Source organism: Canis lupus, chromosome 20 (genome assembly GCF_003254725.2).
Source record: "Canis lupus dingo isolate Sandy chromosome 20, ASM325472v2, whole genome shotgun sequence".
NCBI lineage: Eukaryota > Metazoa > Chordata > Mammalia > Carnivora > Canidae > Canis > Canis lupus.
This window is the reverse complement of record NC_064262.1, coordinates 35,744,739-35,761,169: the sequence shown is the minus strand read 5'-3', so window position 1 is coordinate 35,761,169 and position 16,431 is coordinate 35,744,739. Positions and strand designations below refer to the sequence as shown.

General features: G+C 43.2%; 1 protein-coding gene across 11 annotated transcripts in view; it reads left to right on the top strand.

Moving 5' to 3' along the window:
• Positions 1-16,431, top strand: part of CACNA2D3 (calcium voltage-gated channel auxiliary subunit alpha2delta 3) — a 945,794-nt gene that overhangs the window by 503,309 nt on the left and 426,054 nt on the right. For all 11 annotated transcript variants that reach the window (XR_007404330.1, XM_049098270.1, XM_049098267.1 and 8 more), the window contains 3 exons: positions 3,675-3,735; positions 3,833-3,983; positions 15,008-15,082. Coding sequence is in view for 10 of the 11 variants with exons in the window: in XM_049098270.1 (XP_048954227.1) it covers positions 3,675-3,735; positions 3,833-3,983; positions 15,008-15,082 (287 nt within the window). In the remaining variant the exon portion in view is untranslated. The remainder of the gene's footprint in view (positions 1-3,674; positions 3,736-3,832; positions 3,984-15,007; positions 15,083-16,431) is intronic.

Below are 16,431 nucleotides of genomic sequence, written 5' to 3'. Positions count from 1 at the left end.
TATTACCATCTTCAAACATACATATTAGTATGTATTTGTTGAATGAAGAAATCACTCAGTGGATCAAAGTTTACCAGATCTATTGGCCTGTCACACTTGTAGTAGCAGCTCTGCCTCCTCAGATACAGTAGAGCTACTGCCACTCTGGGAAGCTGGTCGGTCACCAGCTATAGTCTGGTGGGATTCAGTGACAAAGTGGGGACCTGGCATAAATATAGAGTTATACTCCCTTTGTTTTCTCTATTGCTTACCTTTCTTCAAGTCTTCCCAAGCCAATGACTGCATCATTCCTTTTATCTTCAAATTCATGCCCCAGCCAACCTGGGTGACATCCCAAAAAGGCATATTGTCAATTCCAGAAATTACATAGCTCATGAGGGTGCTTCTTGGTTAAGTGGCAATTTCCTGGTTCTGAAATATTTAAGATGAGCCAACTATTATTTCTCTGGGATTTGAAGTTATTGGAACATTTAAAAAATATCTGTGTATATAAAAATTATATACTAAAAAGTTGATATAGCCTAGGGGAGGTAGTACCATCTGGGACAGGGTTTCCTTAAGTTTGCCTCCTAAAACATTTTATTGTGAGATTGGAAAAGGAAGGGCTCAGGGGTCAGTTAGCTTGGCCAATGCTGCCTCTGAGATCCAGTTGTGGAGATTCAAAAGATTAAAGGCACTTAGGTGTCTTTCCCATGCATGACAGGGAAACAAATTTTACTTTATTCATTTAACTCATGCTAAAATTAAGAGAACTTCTTATGGGACATCTTCATAGAAATGCTTGTGTAAGGAAGAGCATGGTGGGTTGGGACTTGGAGACAAGTCCTACTCAAAACTGGAAATCTCAGGAAAATCTTTTGAGTTCTGAGAACATGAAGTCCCTGATACGAGTTGAAGATTTCGACCCAAGTGTCAAGTTTGGGCAAGATGGCCCCTCAGGGCCTATCTAGTCCTGACTTGAGTCAAGGTGTGACATTTATTATTCCACCTTAGGCAGCTATGCCTAGAACTGTCTCAAGATATTTTCTTCATCCCTACTCAATGTGTACCTCAAGTCCTCACCAAGAAGGGCCTGGGTCTCATGGTTTCTGCTACTACCCAGGCTCCTTTCCTCTGGCATAGACATGTGCATAGCCATACCAGAATTTCTCCAGTTCCTTGAACTTGACATGCTCTTCTCGACCTCAGTACCTTTGCACATGTCATTCTTTATGCCTGGGGTATTCTTATTCACCCTCTGGCCACTGCTTTTGTTTTATAAGTCTTACTCCTCTACAGTGGGTTGACTATTGTCTCCCCACAAGTTTGTGTCCATCTGGAGCCTCAGAATGTGACCTTACTTGGAAATAGTGTTCTTTGCAGATATAATTAAGTTCAGATGAGATCACACTGAATTAGGGTGGGCCCTGAATCCAATATGACTGATATCCTTAGGAGAGGACAGACATAGAAGGAATATAGAGACAGAGATTGAGGTGATGCAGCTACAAGGCAAGGAGCACCAAGGATTGCTGGGAGCCAGCAGAAGCTGAGAAGAGGTGAGGAAGGCATCCTCCCTAGAGCTTTAGAGGGAACATGACCCTGCCAAAACTTGATTTTAGACTTCTATCCTTCAGAATTGTGAGAGAGCTATTTCCTGTTCAGCCATCCAATTTGTAGGACTTTCGTTAACATCAGCTCTGGGAAACTAGTATACCATCATTCTGTTCTCATTTGGAAGATCCTTCTTCCCATTAGAGATTGGAATCACCTTTTGTATACCATCACAGCCTCAGGCACTTCTCCTTTGTGATATATCTGGTGAATGCAATTTTTTATCATGTGCCAACTTCCCTGCTTACCTGAGGCCTCCTGAGGGCAGTCAGGGGCTAGGCCTGTCTTTCTCAGTCACTGCTCTTTCCTTCGACTAGCAGAGCACTGGAGTTTGATGAACATTGTGATGAGTAGGCAAAAGGCTCTGGGGTTATCCCATGTGTTCTGCTTTCCTCTGGAATTGTATCCTTTACCATTTTTCCCAACAGACTAATTTCATGTCAACTTTTTAAAAAGCACCAAGTACACAGCAGTGCCCCGGAAGAGTTACAAGCCCATTTACAGGGGAATGATCTCAATGCAGAAGGAGAGCATTGGGTGTCATTAATCTCTTCCCCTGAGGCCCTAGCCTACATGCTGGGACTGTAAGAAAGAATTGTACCTTTTCATGTCCTAATGGAGCACACAGGGATGGGGTGTGATGGGGAGGAAGGATGGCAGAGTGGGGAGGGGTGGAACAGGAGCAGGTATGGTCCCGGTCTAAGAACATTCACCACAATTCAATTCAAGAAACAAATATCAGCTGAAGGCCTACCATGGGTTAACACATTTAAAAAGAATTATCTTTATTTGGGCTCAAACCAATGCTTTGTGAAATTGGAACATTACCTAGCCTCACCATGGATATCATTTCACTCTGTGTTAAGACCATGCTACCTTAACTGTACTTGACTTTATACAAAGCAGTATATTCATGATTTTTAAATAAGTTATATTCTTGTCCCTTAGTGTACAATATCATGTCAGTTTTATTTTATCTTCATTGCCTAATGACCTTCAGTTGGCAGTGGCTTCTCATACTTCTGGCTTCTGATTTGGCCTATTTATAGGTGGGTCATGTAGGTATAAAGAGAACAGAATAAAATGAATCTTTAGGTAACAAACTGCCATCTCATGGTTTTCTGAGTAATAATTTGGGGGTGTTATCTCAAGCACGTATTCTTATTTCAGCGTGGTCCAGAAAGCTGGCCATCAGGAATTGGATAGGAGACTGCCAATGCTACCATCTGAGTCAGGATTTCTTCCTACAAAAATAATTTTTCTGTTTTTATTTTCTTCACTCTAAAGTCTGTATTTTAAATCCTCCATCCGTGAGCAGCATTGATGGCTGAAAACAATGATTCGCTATCTTATTTTTAGTCAGCAAACACTTTCCTTTTTAAATCAAATTGTATTCTCAAAAACCGAGTTGTAAATAGAGAATGCCAACCTTGGATGTATCCCGACCAGTCTGCAAACCACAAGATGAAGGATATGGGATCCCATCTTACACATGGGGAAAACTCTCCAGGCTTCAAAGCCTGAAATTCAAACTTTGTAATGCAGCATAATTAGGCCCATTTTTTCCATCTCAGTATGGAAAGCCAGGCCAGTATTCCTGATTATATATACAGAAGTGACGGGGGAACAGACCTGCGTGTATTCTGAGATGGAAATGTATTGATGTTTTCTACTCATGTGCTACACATACTGCTTTGCCCAGACCCAGGGACTTGGCCTGACTCTGCCCAGAGGTCTATGAATGATGCTACCAGGTCCAACAACTTGTGAGACAGTGAGAAATGACCATTAGCCACAGGAAGGGGCTGGAGTCTCATCCTTTGTTGACAGCACATTGCTGAAGATGTCCCCACTCTCCAGCAGGTCTTGGAGCAACGGAGCTAAGGACACGTTTGTTATAGTGTTATAGCCCTAAAGCACCTTCCCAGAGATGGCGATGGAGCATGTGATGAGCTCCAGGGCTGGTCATTGCATGTGATTTTTCACCCTGTCTGTTCAATCAGCAAAGCAGAGCAGCCTTGAAATGCTATGAATAAATATTTGAAGTTTCTGGGTTTCTCATAACTTCATTTTTCTTCTAGGGATTAAATGGGAACCAGATGAGAATGGAGTCATTGCCTTTGACTGCAGGAACCGAAAATGGTAGGAAATGGTCAGACTTCTTAGATACTTGTTAAAGGGAGAACTTATGGAGAGGTTCATTTTTACCTCATTTTTGCTTAATTTTCCCCTGACCTAGGTACATCCAGGCAGCGACTTCTCCGAAAGACGTGGTCATTTTAGTTGATGTCAGTGGCAGCATGAAAGGACTCCGTCTCACTATCGCCAAGCAAACCGTCTCATCTATTTTGGATACACTGGGGGATGATGACTTTTTCAACATTATTGCTGTGAGTGCAGCTGTTTTGTGCTTTCTCTGCACTTTGGGCTCATCTAATCTTTCAATAGCAACTGATTCACATTCTCATTGCTTTTGTACATACAGCATTAGATGTCCCGCCTAAGATGAGGACAGGTTAGTCCCATGGGGCTTCACTGAATCCGTATGCTGGAATGGCTTTCAGAGTCTGGGAAAGCAGTGGAGCACATTTCCTCTCCACAAGCACTCGGACACTGCCATCTGCAAAAGTAGCACCAGATTTGGTTTTCCTGGGGAGCCAACCTTTTTGAAACCTTAGGGAATTAGATCTTGCAAGATGTTCCTTAAATGGCTAGTGGAATGATAATAATAATAATCATGATGATGAAACAACTAAACTGTGGAGAGCTGTGTAAGGCTCACAGAACACTCAATCTCAGCTTTAGAAACAAAAGCAGCATTTATTAAGTGCCTATGAATGCCATTTGCTTACTCTTTGTGTTTTCATTGCTTTGTTCCTCACAGCAACTCTAGGAGGTAGGAGATGGTTTTGGCATTTTCTCAGTTGATGCTGGGGTTGAGAGGGTCATTGACTTGCCCAAGGTCCTAGAGCAGGAAGGTGGGAGACCCAGGACCTAAGCAGGCAGTAACATGCTTCCTGGAAAGGAGCATTGATTTCTGGTTTCCATCTCTAGTTCTTTTTCCTCTTTGTCCCAATTATGTGATGTGACATCCCTCCTACTCTTTCCCTAAAGATTATAGCCAAAATGAGGCTGTTTCTTTTCCATGAGTACCTAACCAGGTGCTCCTGCCCAGTGGTCAGCAGTGCTTTGCCACATCACCTCTACCTAGGACATCAGCTGGAGCTTCAGTAATCACATCACCCACAGAGTTGCTGCCAAGGATTACCTGAGCTGGGGCACAGGATGCCCACTGGACCAATGGATATGAAAGAAGGGGTGTTCTTTGAAGAACAGCATAGATGGGCTCCAAGTGTGTGGTCTGTGGCTTGCCCCAGCTCCTGAGCAGAGTGCGTCATCACCAGGTCCTCTATCTGGGCAGCCTTCTGCATGGGCACAATACCTTCTTATACTTGCTAGGAAGAAAGCATGAGTGTTTAAATGACATTGGGTTTATATTACGTTGGGATTACTTGAATTAGTGTCCTGCCTGCATGCTTCTGATGAGACTGAGCAAGAAGGCACAGCTGTGGGTCCCCATGATTTATAGCTTCCGATTTTAAAAAGCCCTAAAAAGAAAAGGAAGAGAAAGAGAACAATACATTGCATGGGAGCAGGGGTTAACCTTGTTTATTTATTCAGCTATACCCAGTGCCTGGGACAGTGACTGGCCAAAAGAAAGAGTTTAAATATGTGTTGAAAGAATAATCCCTAGATCCGTCTTGCCTCCTCCTCCTAAGTGTCCAATGTGGACGTTCTCATTGGGGCTTCACCCCAGCTCTGTGCCACGCAGCACAGAGACAGAGGCGCCACAAGTAGAAGCCATCAGCGTGCGGTCCCACAGCTAGAAAAAGTGGCTCAGTAAGAACTCAGAAACTGGCTTTACCGTATGTCTGCTTTGTGAGCAGAAGTGAAAAAATTAGTGGAGCAGCTCAACCTTGCTGTAAAACTGGCCGCAGGGCACAGTTCTTTCAGGGAATCTTTCAGACAGATCTTTGGGTTTCTGAATCAAGCAAAGTTACTCTAGTTACCAGTCTCCTTGTGAATATGCAAATATAGCTTGATCCCCCCCACACATCCTGAAGCATTTACAGATAAGAAGCAGCTAATTTGGGACTATCTTTCTTATTAATCTTTAATTACTCATTACAGAAGTATCAGAAATTAGCATAATAAGAAGTGCTAACTAATTACATCGTGGATCCTTTATCAGTCAGGATTTATTGTTCTGTTAACAAAACCAATCGATTGAAATAATCTTTGTAAGTTCATTAAGATATACAAACAGTGTCAACTCAATAATGAAGACAGAGCGATTAAGATAATTAGCAGTAGACATGCTAGTTATTTTAGAGTAGTTAAGGGAAAAAATTATTATTTTTTTACCCCAATTGCCCCCTTATATAAAGAAGCCCATTAGAGGTCCCATTAACCCTCACTGTACATCTGCTTGTTGGTTTTCAACGTAATTGATCAGCTTCAAGACTATTTACATAATTATTTTGACGAATAGAAAGATACTCTGAACTTTTTTATGTGAAGCCTCTATAGTAAAATCATGAACTCTGTCCCCTAATGGTTAAGAGAATGGATCAAATTCGTTAGTATATTGAAAGCCCGAGGTAATAAAAGGAACCGTTAATTAACAGTTTTACACGTTGATTGTCTTATAGGCAACACATGTGAAAATTTTAAATAATTCAGAAAAGTTCCCATTCCCTTGCTGTTTGCCACTTATTCTGAATTTTTCCATGTATATGAACATATATAATTTTCCACAGCAATAGAATCCTCTTTTCCAGAATATTCAGCAACTTGCTTCCATACTCATAAGCAAATGTATTTGAAGACCAGAGCACTTCATCACATCTAGTTGACATTAATTATTTAACCAGCACCGCCCTCCCCCCCTTTGCTGGGCATCATGCTGTTATGGGTCTTTTTTTCACTCCAAGAATGGACTTGGCCATGTATTTTTGTAGGGCCGGGTGTGCTTCTATTGAATAACATCTAGAAGCAAAATTGTTGGCCCAAAGGGTATGCACATACTTAGGTATTATGAGAATTTCCATTAAGCAGGATATTATGTTTACACACCTAAAAACTATACAGGCATACCTTGGGGATATGGTGGTTTTGGGTCCAGACCACCAAGATTTAACAGATATTATGATAAAGTGAGACAAATGAAGTTTTTGGTTTCCCAGTGCATATAAAAGTTACGTTTACACTATTCAGTAGTCTGTAAGTTTGCAATGGCATTAAGTCTGAAAAACAATGTATGAACCTTAATTTTAAAATACTTTATTGCTAAAAATTGTTAATCATCACCTGAGCTTTCAGTAATGATCCCAGATCACCATACCAAATAGAATAATAAAAAAGTCTGAAATATTGTGAGAATTACCAAAATGTGACAGTGAGACACAGAATCAGGAAGTGCAGTTGGAAAAAATGGTGCCAATAGCCTTGCTCTGCATAGGGTCGCCACAACCCTTTAAAAAGTAAGTTTCCCTCTGTGAAGCACAATAAGATAAGGTATGTCTGTATCAGTCAGCTCCATCTGCTGTAACAAAATACCATAACCTGGGTGGCTTACATGCAGATATCTATTTTCTTATAGTTGTAGAAACTGCAAAGTCCAAGATCAAGGTCCAATAGGGTATGGCTTCTGTAAGAATTCCCTTCCTGGCTTGTAGACAGCCACCCTCTCTTTGTGTGTGCTCATGGAGAGGGAGAGAGAAAAGGAGCAAGCTCTGTCCTGTCTCCTCTTATGTGGGCACTAATCCCATCATGAGGCCTGACCCTCATGACCTCATCTAGTCCTAATCACCTCCCAAAGGCCCCATCTCCAAATACCAATACTTGGAAGGTCCTAAATCACGAATTTATAAATGGTGAATCTCCATGTGCATTCCCTGAAATTGTCTCTTTCAAGGTATGTTTTACCAACATTGCCTTGCCACATCATGGTGGCAGATTTTTTCCTCCATTATGTTTTTCTACACTGGCAAAATTGCTCTAGTAATATGTTGTATGTAGGTTCTTCAGTCTGTTTAAAATGGTTACTTGCCTCCGTCTAGAGGGACATCCCACTGCAGGCTCTTGTAAGTGCAGGGGGATGGGAGGTCTGAAGCTCTTTCCAGAATGCCCTGCAAATCAGTTTGAGTGCATTGTTCCTGTAGGCTGGATTCCATTTACGGAAGAGGACATTATCATTTCACCCTTCATTACACTGTCAGCTTTCTCCTGCTGGCTGGGTAGATGTGTGAGGAGACATTTCAGAGTTTTAGAGAGAAAGTAAAGAATACATTCTTGTTTTTCAGTGGCGGAAGCCCTTGTGTGTTATAGGTATTTGTTTATACAAATCTACTTCATCATTGCCGCTCAGTTTTCAGGGTCCTCATAGGCAGGGGTAAACAGTGGAAAAGCCTTTCCTTGGCCATTTCAGTCAGTTTTGCATGTTTGCATATTTGTATGAAGCTCATTGGCTAAATGCATCTTATATGCCATACTGCAAAGCTTCCAAGTCAGGTCTTTCCAGAGAATAAACATGAAACGATAATGTTAAAAAACTGTTTTGGCTTTCATGGGCAGGGTATTGCAAAATCTAAGACTGATGAACTAAATGATCAAATTATAGAAGAATAGAAGAAATATGAGAGTGATTTTGTGCAGCCGAAGTTAAAATTTAAGGTCAAACCACTGGTGCATGAAGAGAGATGTCACTGACAAGAGAAAAGGCATATTTTTCTGATTTGCTTTGAAGTCTAACTACAAGCCATGCATTAAATTAACAATATTATCATAAAAATGAGGGTGCTAATTCTGTCCGATGCTGAAATTTGAAAAATGATTTTACAGAAGCCTAAGCCATGCATTAAATGAACACAATATTAACTGGACTGATATTGTTAAATCAATTTAAATGCCTCCTGCAGCCTGTGTTTGTGCAGAGCTGAATAGAGAAGAGCATCATTTGTTAGTTCAACCCAGAAGTTTCTGGTGCCCTGGTTTTAATTTGTAGGATTTTCTTTAGAACCGTTTCTCCAGTGCTTTGTCTGCTATGGATTTGCTTTTTAAAGTAATCGATTCCGTATTAAAAGTATGAGGATGGTATTTTCTTGCAGTGCTCATTTGTTCTGTACTACTAATTATGTCCAGTCGTGTTTCAAATTACACAAGAAGCTTTTGTAATGCAGAAGATCTCAGGGATGCCTGTGTTGGTGAAAATATTGTGGGTTCATCTGCTTCGTTACATAAGCCCTACACATTTTCATTCTAAAGGTTGTTTAATCAAAAGTGCACCGATAAAACCATATAAATATTTAATGGAGTTCCAGTAATTCTACATCAGTTTTTTGTATTGCGTGAGCATGCCAGCATTTTAATTCTATGTTCTTTTTTTGTTGTTTGTTTTGTTTTGTGGAACTTAGGATTCTCTAAAACGTACCCACTTACTTCATTTACTTTTTGTTTATCTGTTTTTTTGAACGGGGGAGAGATTCTCTCTTTTTTTTTTTTTGTTTTTTTGTTTTTTCTTCTGTCAATTTTTTTTTTCTCTAGGCTTTGTTTCTCTTCTTTTCCCTGTGTGATCTGCTCTATGACTTTGCTTTTCATTTGTTTGTTCTATTTCTTCATTCAATGAATTCTATCAAGTGCTAAGAATGAAGTATTATATGAGGGCTGCCACTGTAAATACGGAAGACAGATTGTCCTCTCCTGTGAACCTTGAATTGTGTGTGTGTGTGTGTGTGTGTGTGTGTGTGTTGGGTGTGGGGACAACCAGGAAGCAGATGCTCAGAGCCCAGTGGGGGCAGTGCAGTCTTTGAGGGAGTGGTGAGGGGGCCTGGGAGAGCACAGAGCTGGGCGAGTAACCAGCTGGAGGCCCATTGATGACTTTGTGGAAAAAGTGATGACTGCGGGAACACTAAGGTAGCAGGGCATCTGCAAGAGGTAGGGCAGGTGGAGGAGAATACACAGTTCAGGAGGAAGGTGCTATTTACTGGTGAGTGGTCACTCCTCTCCCACCCACAGGAAGCACAGCCTGGTCCGGTGGGGTTGACTGAAAGGTATTCATTGTCTGGACATATTGGAGTTGGGGGCAGGGTGAATGTGGGAGGTGGGGTGGGCATGGAGGTAGTTGATGATAAAAAGAATGGGGCTGGATGGAGAGAGGCAGGCCAGACCCGACAAGTCTGGTCAGCCACGTAGAACAATTGGGACTTCATCTGGAGGCGGTGGAGGACATGGAGGGTCAGCTGCAGGGTGATGTGTGGGATGTCTCCCTCAAGTTTCTCCCTTCTTAGCTAGGTCTTCCCTTACCCTCTTTCTTAGGTGACTAATGGTCTTCTTCTGTTAGGTCTGAAAGCTCCATTGCTTTCATCCTCAAGTCCAGCTTCCAACATGAAGTAGAGCTGAGTTCTCAATATCATCCAGATACCAGAATCAGCTGGTTTTCACTCTTGGGCTCTAGGCTTCAATTTATGTGAGCCAGCCTGTGACGCAATTCTACACCGACATCAAAGCTTGTGTGAGCCTTGGTGGGTGAGCCCAGCCCATCTATTCTTTGTGTTTAGATCCTTCTCCAACACATTCTGGCCATTCATTTAATCAAACTTAAACCTTGGCTTTCCTATTTTAGATCATTAAAATTCCCATTATGCTGTGTCCCTAACGGTAGATGTAGGAATGGTTACAGGGATTTCACAGGAAGGAAAGAAAAGGCAGATGGCCATGTGTCCTTGCTGTCAGAGTACAGAGTTATGTGGTTGGCATGGGAGAAAGGGAAGGATAGTTCCTGAGAGAAGAGAGGAGTGGGATGTAGTCTAACCCCTGAAGAAGATCATGGGTTTGCCTTAAACCTGTTTTTGTTTTTTGGATGGACCATGGCAACATCATAGATGAGCACTTTTTATCATGAAATGGAAAAATAGCCATTATCTTTAGATGTAATGAGCACATTATTTTATGGATAAAAGTATGAAAAAGTGGTTCATGATCACTTTCCAATGATGATCATGTGCAAATTTAAGCCAGTGTTTTATGTCCCTGGCACATAGCAGGTGCTTACTGGATATTCGGTGGGCAGATAGAGGACCGAAGGGCTCCATGGCAGATGCTTTCCTGGGAGGGAATTTGGCAGTAAGCTGGCTACACAGTCTTGGCTCCATGTCTGCCAAAGACCCTGGCCACTGAGAGGGTTCAGAGTGTGGCATGGAGTGGGCAGTGTACAGCCACGTACCTCAGTGGTTTCTGCCTTCGGTATTTACCCACAGTCACATGTGCCTATTGGTATAGCACTTCTATCCAATGAATGCAGAGCCCGTGCTCTCCAGCAGAGATCAGGAGCATGCGACCCCTGTCCTCACCACCCCCTGCCCACTTAGTAAATGTCAGCTCCAGATGGAGGCTGTATTTGTTGGTCTTTCTCTCTAGGTAGTACACATGACACTCATTTTCTTTCTTCCTTGTGTGTGTGCATCCAGATGACTTCTTTCTCTTTCTTTTATGCCCAGTTCTGCATTGACTCTTCACTGAATTACCTCATTTCATGCTCACCATGAGTTCATGGGAGAAGTTTAGTTACAATTCTCATTTCCAGGGATCCCTGGGTGGCGCAGCAGTTTAGCGCCTGCCTTTGGCCCAGGGCGCGATCCTGGAGACCCGGGATCGAATCCCACGTCGGGCTCCCGGTGCATGGAGCCTGCTTCTCCCTCTGCCTGTGTCTCTGCCTCTCTCTCTCTCTCTCACTGTGTGCCTATCATAAATAAATAAATAAATAAAATTAAAAAAAAAATTAAAAAAAAAAAAAAAACAATTCTCATTTCCACAATGCAAATGCTGAGACTCAGAGAGCAGAGAGACCTTGACCAAGCTGATGGTGGAAGAGAATTCCACCTGGTCAGTGATGACGATGTGCACTGCATCCTTTTCTTTTTTAGATTACTGATATCTGATTGTTCAAGTAGGGATGAAGGAGAGCTGTTTATCCGACCACTGTATCTTAGGGCTGGAGGTGACCAGATCTTCAGTTGTGAATTGATATGACCATCCTCCATCATTGTTTCACAAAGTGGAAATCTAGGGAATATCCATTAAAATGTAGAAACTGGAAGGCTTCCAAACAGAGAGCTACTGGGAGCTTGGAAAACAGTTTCACATAAAGGGTACCTTTGGTATTCCCCTAGGGAGAAGCACTGGGTAGTGTGGTGAGCATGCACAGTCCACGGGCCTCCTTGGCACAGCTGCCTGGTGTGCACTCTTTCCTCACATGGACGGCTGAGCCCAACTCCCTTCGGTGATATAGACCAGATTGCTCAGCATAGCTTTATCCTGATGCAGTCAAGGGAAATTAGTCAACTGCAAGCTTGGATGATGCCACTAACAAGCTGGCGAGGGTTCAGAAGAGCAGATTCCTCCACTGTGGCCATGGCTCACACAGTGATGGAAAGCATGGTTTTGATTACTGCACATGTTCCTCCCTGATGAGGGCAAGAACATCTTGGTCTTTACTTTTCAGCCCACTCTGCAGCCCCCCACATATATAGGCCTTCACACTAGCAAAGCAATTTCAGGTCTGTTGCCTCACTGGATCCTCACAGGGTCCCCTGGAGGGTAAACAGAAGATGACTTAGCACTTCTTATGTATAAGAATCCAGGACATGAGGTTAGGTGACTTTCCCAAGACCACACAGGAAGTACATGGCACGTGGACCCATGTGTCCTGACTCTCACCTCAGACTATGCAACCCCAGGAGTCAATATTGATAATGTGTATTAAGTAGAATGTAAAGTTTAAAATTCTCCTAGAAAATAGAGTTGGGAAGTTTGAGAGTGCAAGGTACAGAACAACTGAATACAGCCTGCTTCAGCATATAGGCATTTCATAATCTCTGGAAGAGACGTGCAGCACGGCAGCTATAGGTTTGGCGTGATGCTTCAGCAGTGTCATCAATGACCCACACTGGCTCCATCTTCTTGAGCTTTGCTCTCCATTCTTAATCTCATCACCTCATGGTTGTAAAATGGATGCTGCAATCGTGCAGTGGCATCCCAAGTGGGAAGGAACATGGGAAGGTGGGCAGTGGGTAAAGAAGATTTTTCTTTCAATGGCAAGACAATTCAGTGAAAGTCCTGAGAAAATGACCCTTATGTTTTGTTGGCTGGGAATGGGTCATGTGACCACCTCTAGCTTAAAGGCGGGTAGGAAAACATGCGTCCAGCAGAGCAGGACAGGATAGCTGTGATTAGCTAAGAATAATTATGCTCCTGGCTTTGGAATGGGCATCTTGTGACCCTCATCTCACTCAGTCAGCAAAGGAGGTAGAGGACAGAGGAATGGCTGCTTTTTCAGCAACTTCCAGCATCAGTCCAATATGGGCTGAGAATGTTGGAGAAGCTCTTCTTTGAGTTGGACTGTGATTTGCTTCCTGAATCCTCAGATGATGTTCCATTTGTTGACTAATGGAACAGTCATGCTCCCATTTGTCAATAGCTAATTCCAGAATTACATCAATGTGTTTTTTCTCTGTACCTTCTCAGAGGCGATCTAAGCCCTATGACCATTGAACTGTAATTTCTTCAAAGGCTTTTGCATGGCTGAGAACAAAGATTAAGGACGGAGCCAGAGTCAGACTGATGGGAACCACAGAGGCTTGGGGGCCAGAGAGGAGAAATTGGGGGCTTTGAGGTCCTATGGTCATTGGCTGAGAAGTCAAGCTGCCTGGGTTTGAATCTGGACTTTGCAGTGACTTTGGACAAGTTGTTCATCCTTGTTCTGCCTTGGTTTCCCCGTCTGTAAAGGAGGCATGGTTGAGGTATGCCGTTGAATGACGTCTAGCCTGTGCCTTGATGAAGAGAGTACTCAGTCACAGTGAGTTGCTGATGTCATTATCTCCGCTCCTGCCTGCTTAGCAAGTGCTTCAACCCTGAGACAGGAGGTGTTTCTGTCACTATCATAGCAGCTGCATGTCTGGCCCTCTGCAGTCTGTCACTGAGGTGTGTCTGGAGCAGTGGGCCCATGCTCATCTCTTTATTCACTCACTTCCCTGTGCACAGCCCTCCATGGTCCTCACTGTCCACTTGAAGTCTGCACTCCTTAGCCAGACTTTGCTTGAGAGCTGGACCTGTGAGAAATGGCTCTCGTTCCTTTCCTCTAGAGCTTTGGGCTGGACTTTCAGTAGCTGGAGTGGGAAATGTAATGATGCTCATTGAACACATGATTCTTGGACACCGACCTTGGGCCCAGCCCTGTGCTCATCACAGGGAGTGTACCAAGGGGCCAGATATGGGTCCTGACAATGTGGGCCCACCTATGGTAAGGGGTCCAGACCCCAGGCTATTAGAATTTGGGAGTTTGCAGGAAAGGAGCTTCACCTACACCAGAGGCTGCTTCCCAGAGGAGGCAGGAATGATGTAACCCAGAGTATGAACAGAAGTCAGCTGGGAGATGCCAGAGCAAGAGCTCCAGGCAGAGGGCCCTGAGTGGGAGAAGAAGATGAGATATCTCAGAGGGCAGGAAGGGAATTGGGGTTAGCTAGTGCTGAGGTTTTAGGGAGGGCTAATGAAGGAGTGAAGTTGGAAAGATCAACAGGGCCAAGTGTCCAGAGCCCTGCCACACCCTGGGAAGGTTTATCTGCAGAGCAGTGGAAATTGTGAATGGGGTTGGCAGGAAGCAACATGACCTGATTTGTATTTCAGAAGGACCCAGCCTAGCCACAGTGCATAGAATCATGCTTAAATTTCCATTTTCTAATTGTGAGCTTTCAACAAAAACAAATGGTCACATTCTAGGTATTCTGGGATAAAAAGGAATGGGAAGGCTGGCCTTGGCTGGCTTGTATGGAAGGTGGTGCTGCTGCTCTTGAGCAGCACTCTGATAAAAAACCACAGAGCCTCCCAGAGTAATGGAGGAGGGGGGGGGACATCAAGGCCTTTCCTCCATTCTGTTTTTGTTACTCATGTGTGGCCCACACACAGGTCCTTGGGCTCCAGAAAACCAAAGATGGGAGCTGGAGTGATATTTGCGCAACTCGGGATGATCTTGAGATCCCACCTGGATCATGCAGTCAGCCATGGCCACAGAGGCCCAGTGTTTGGAGCCATCCCCGAAGGATAGTCAGTTAACTGTGTACACCCCCTGAACATTGCCATCTACCAGCACAGGCTCTAGAACTTTCTTCCTCAAACAAGAGAAGAATATTTGGCACTTAAGCACGATTTTATGTAGAGGCATCAATTGAGAAAGTCACCTATGTGAATGAACTGAGCCTGTAGTTATGTTGTTTTTTTGTTTATTTGCATGTACCCTTAAATTATCTGGTACCCCTCAAATGATTAATTGTGTCCCCCTGGCTCTTTGATCTCTTTACAGTATAATGAGGAGCTTCACTACGTGGAACCTTGCCTGAATGGGACATTGGTGCAAGCTGACAGGACAAACAAGGAGGTAGGGTCTGCAGCTGGGCAGGTGCATCAAGGGTCATGATACAAACCTAGTGTCTCTTACAGTGGTTGCTGACAGTATTTCTGTTCTAATTTTTACAAATTCATCAAAGTATTGCCTTTCATTAAGGGCCTTGGAACCTCAGTGCATAGAACATTTATGAAGAAGCACAAATAAAATCATGGCAATAAAATAATTACATTGAGTTCAGAAGCTCAATAGTTCTGAAATAATTGCATTGATTTACTTTTTTTTCTTACTGTGTACACATTCTGTGTTGTGCTTGATACCTGTGTTGACACCTTTGAAAGAATATGGCTTTTGCTGAGATTTCAAAGAAAATTGAAATCCCCTTGTTAAATTTCTTGTTTTTCCTACTATAATTGATTAAACAATTGTTGGGGTAGCTATTGGGGTAACTTGTCTCCCAGGTTAGAAGGTAAGCTTTATGATGATAGGGATGACGTCTGTATATTCAATGCTCTGAGCATTGCCTGCTGCATAAATATTGTGGAACAAAAGGAAGGTGTGTTAAAGGAGGACCTTAGGAAGTGGGGTAGAAGTTGCTCTTCTAATTGGAGAATTCTAGGAAAAATCCCAGAATAGATATCTCTAGAATAAAGCTTGTTTCCCCTTAGTCATATTAATTAAATAATTATTTTTGAGAAAGAGCGAGCAAGCACATAGTGGGGAGGGGAGGGGTAGGGAGAGAGGGAATCTTAAGGAGGTTCCATGCTCCGTGCAGAGCCCAGTGTGAGGTTCGATGTCAGGATCCTGAGATCATGATCTGAGCTGAAATCAAGAGTTGGACACTTAACTGACTGAGCCGCCTAGGCATCCATCCCCTTAGCCATCTTTAAATATGTCAGTACAAAGCATCACAGTTACCACCATACCACCCCCTACAGGGCTGAGTAACAATTTAGGTTGAAGGTATAGCTGTGGCTGCAACAGTATCACACCTCCTGGGACACACAACTACCATTATTCATTGTGTTTTGTTGTATCTGTCGTTCGTTCGGGGCTGCCCCTCTCCTGGAGAGAAGACTCCCAGGAAGTGGCTGAGGGCAGTGGCAAAGCAGGTTTCTGTAAGGCACAGTGCCTGTGCTGGGGAGACACCCCTAGCTTAAAGGGACAGGGAGTGGCATGGCTACTATTTTAGGTACAGGTGGTAGAAGCATTTGGTTGGGCATCTCTGAGGGAGTAAACAACAGGGAGGATTAGGAGAAATTTGCTCCAGCTAGAAGACAGAGTGAGAAGGAAAAATTATACCAGAGTTAATATCTAAGCTTCAATTTGAGGGGGAAGAAACTCCCTAATAAGCTTTATGTTTGGAGGGAGAAATAAGTGCA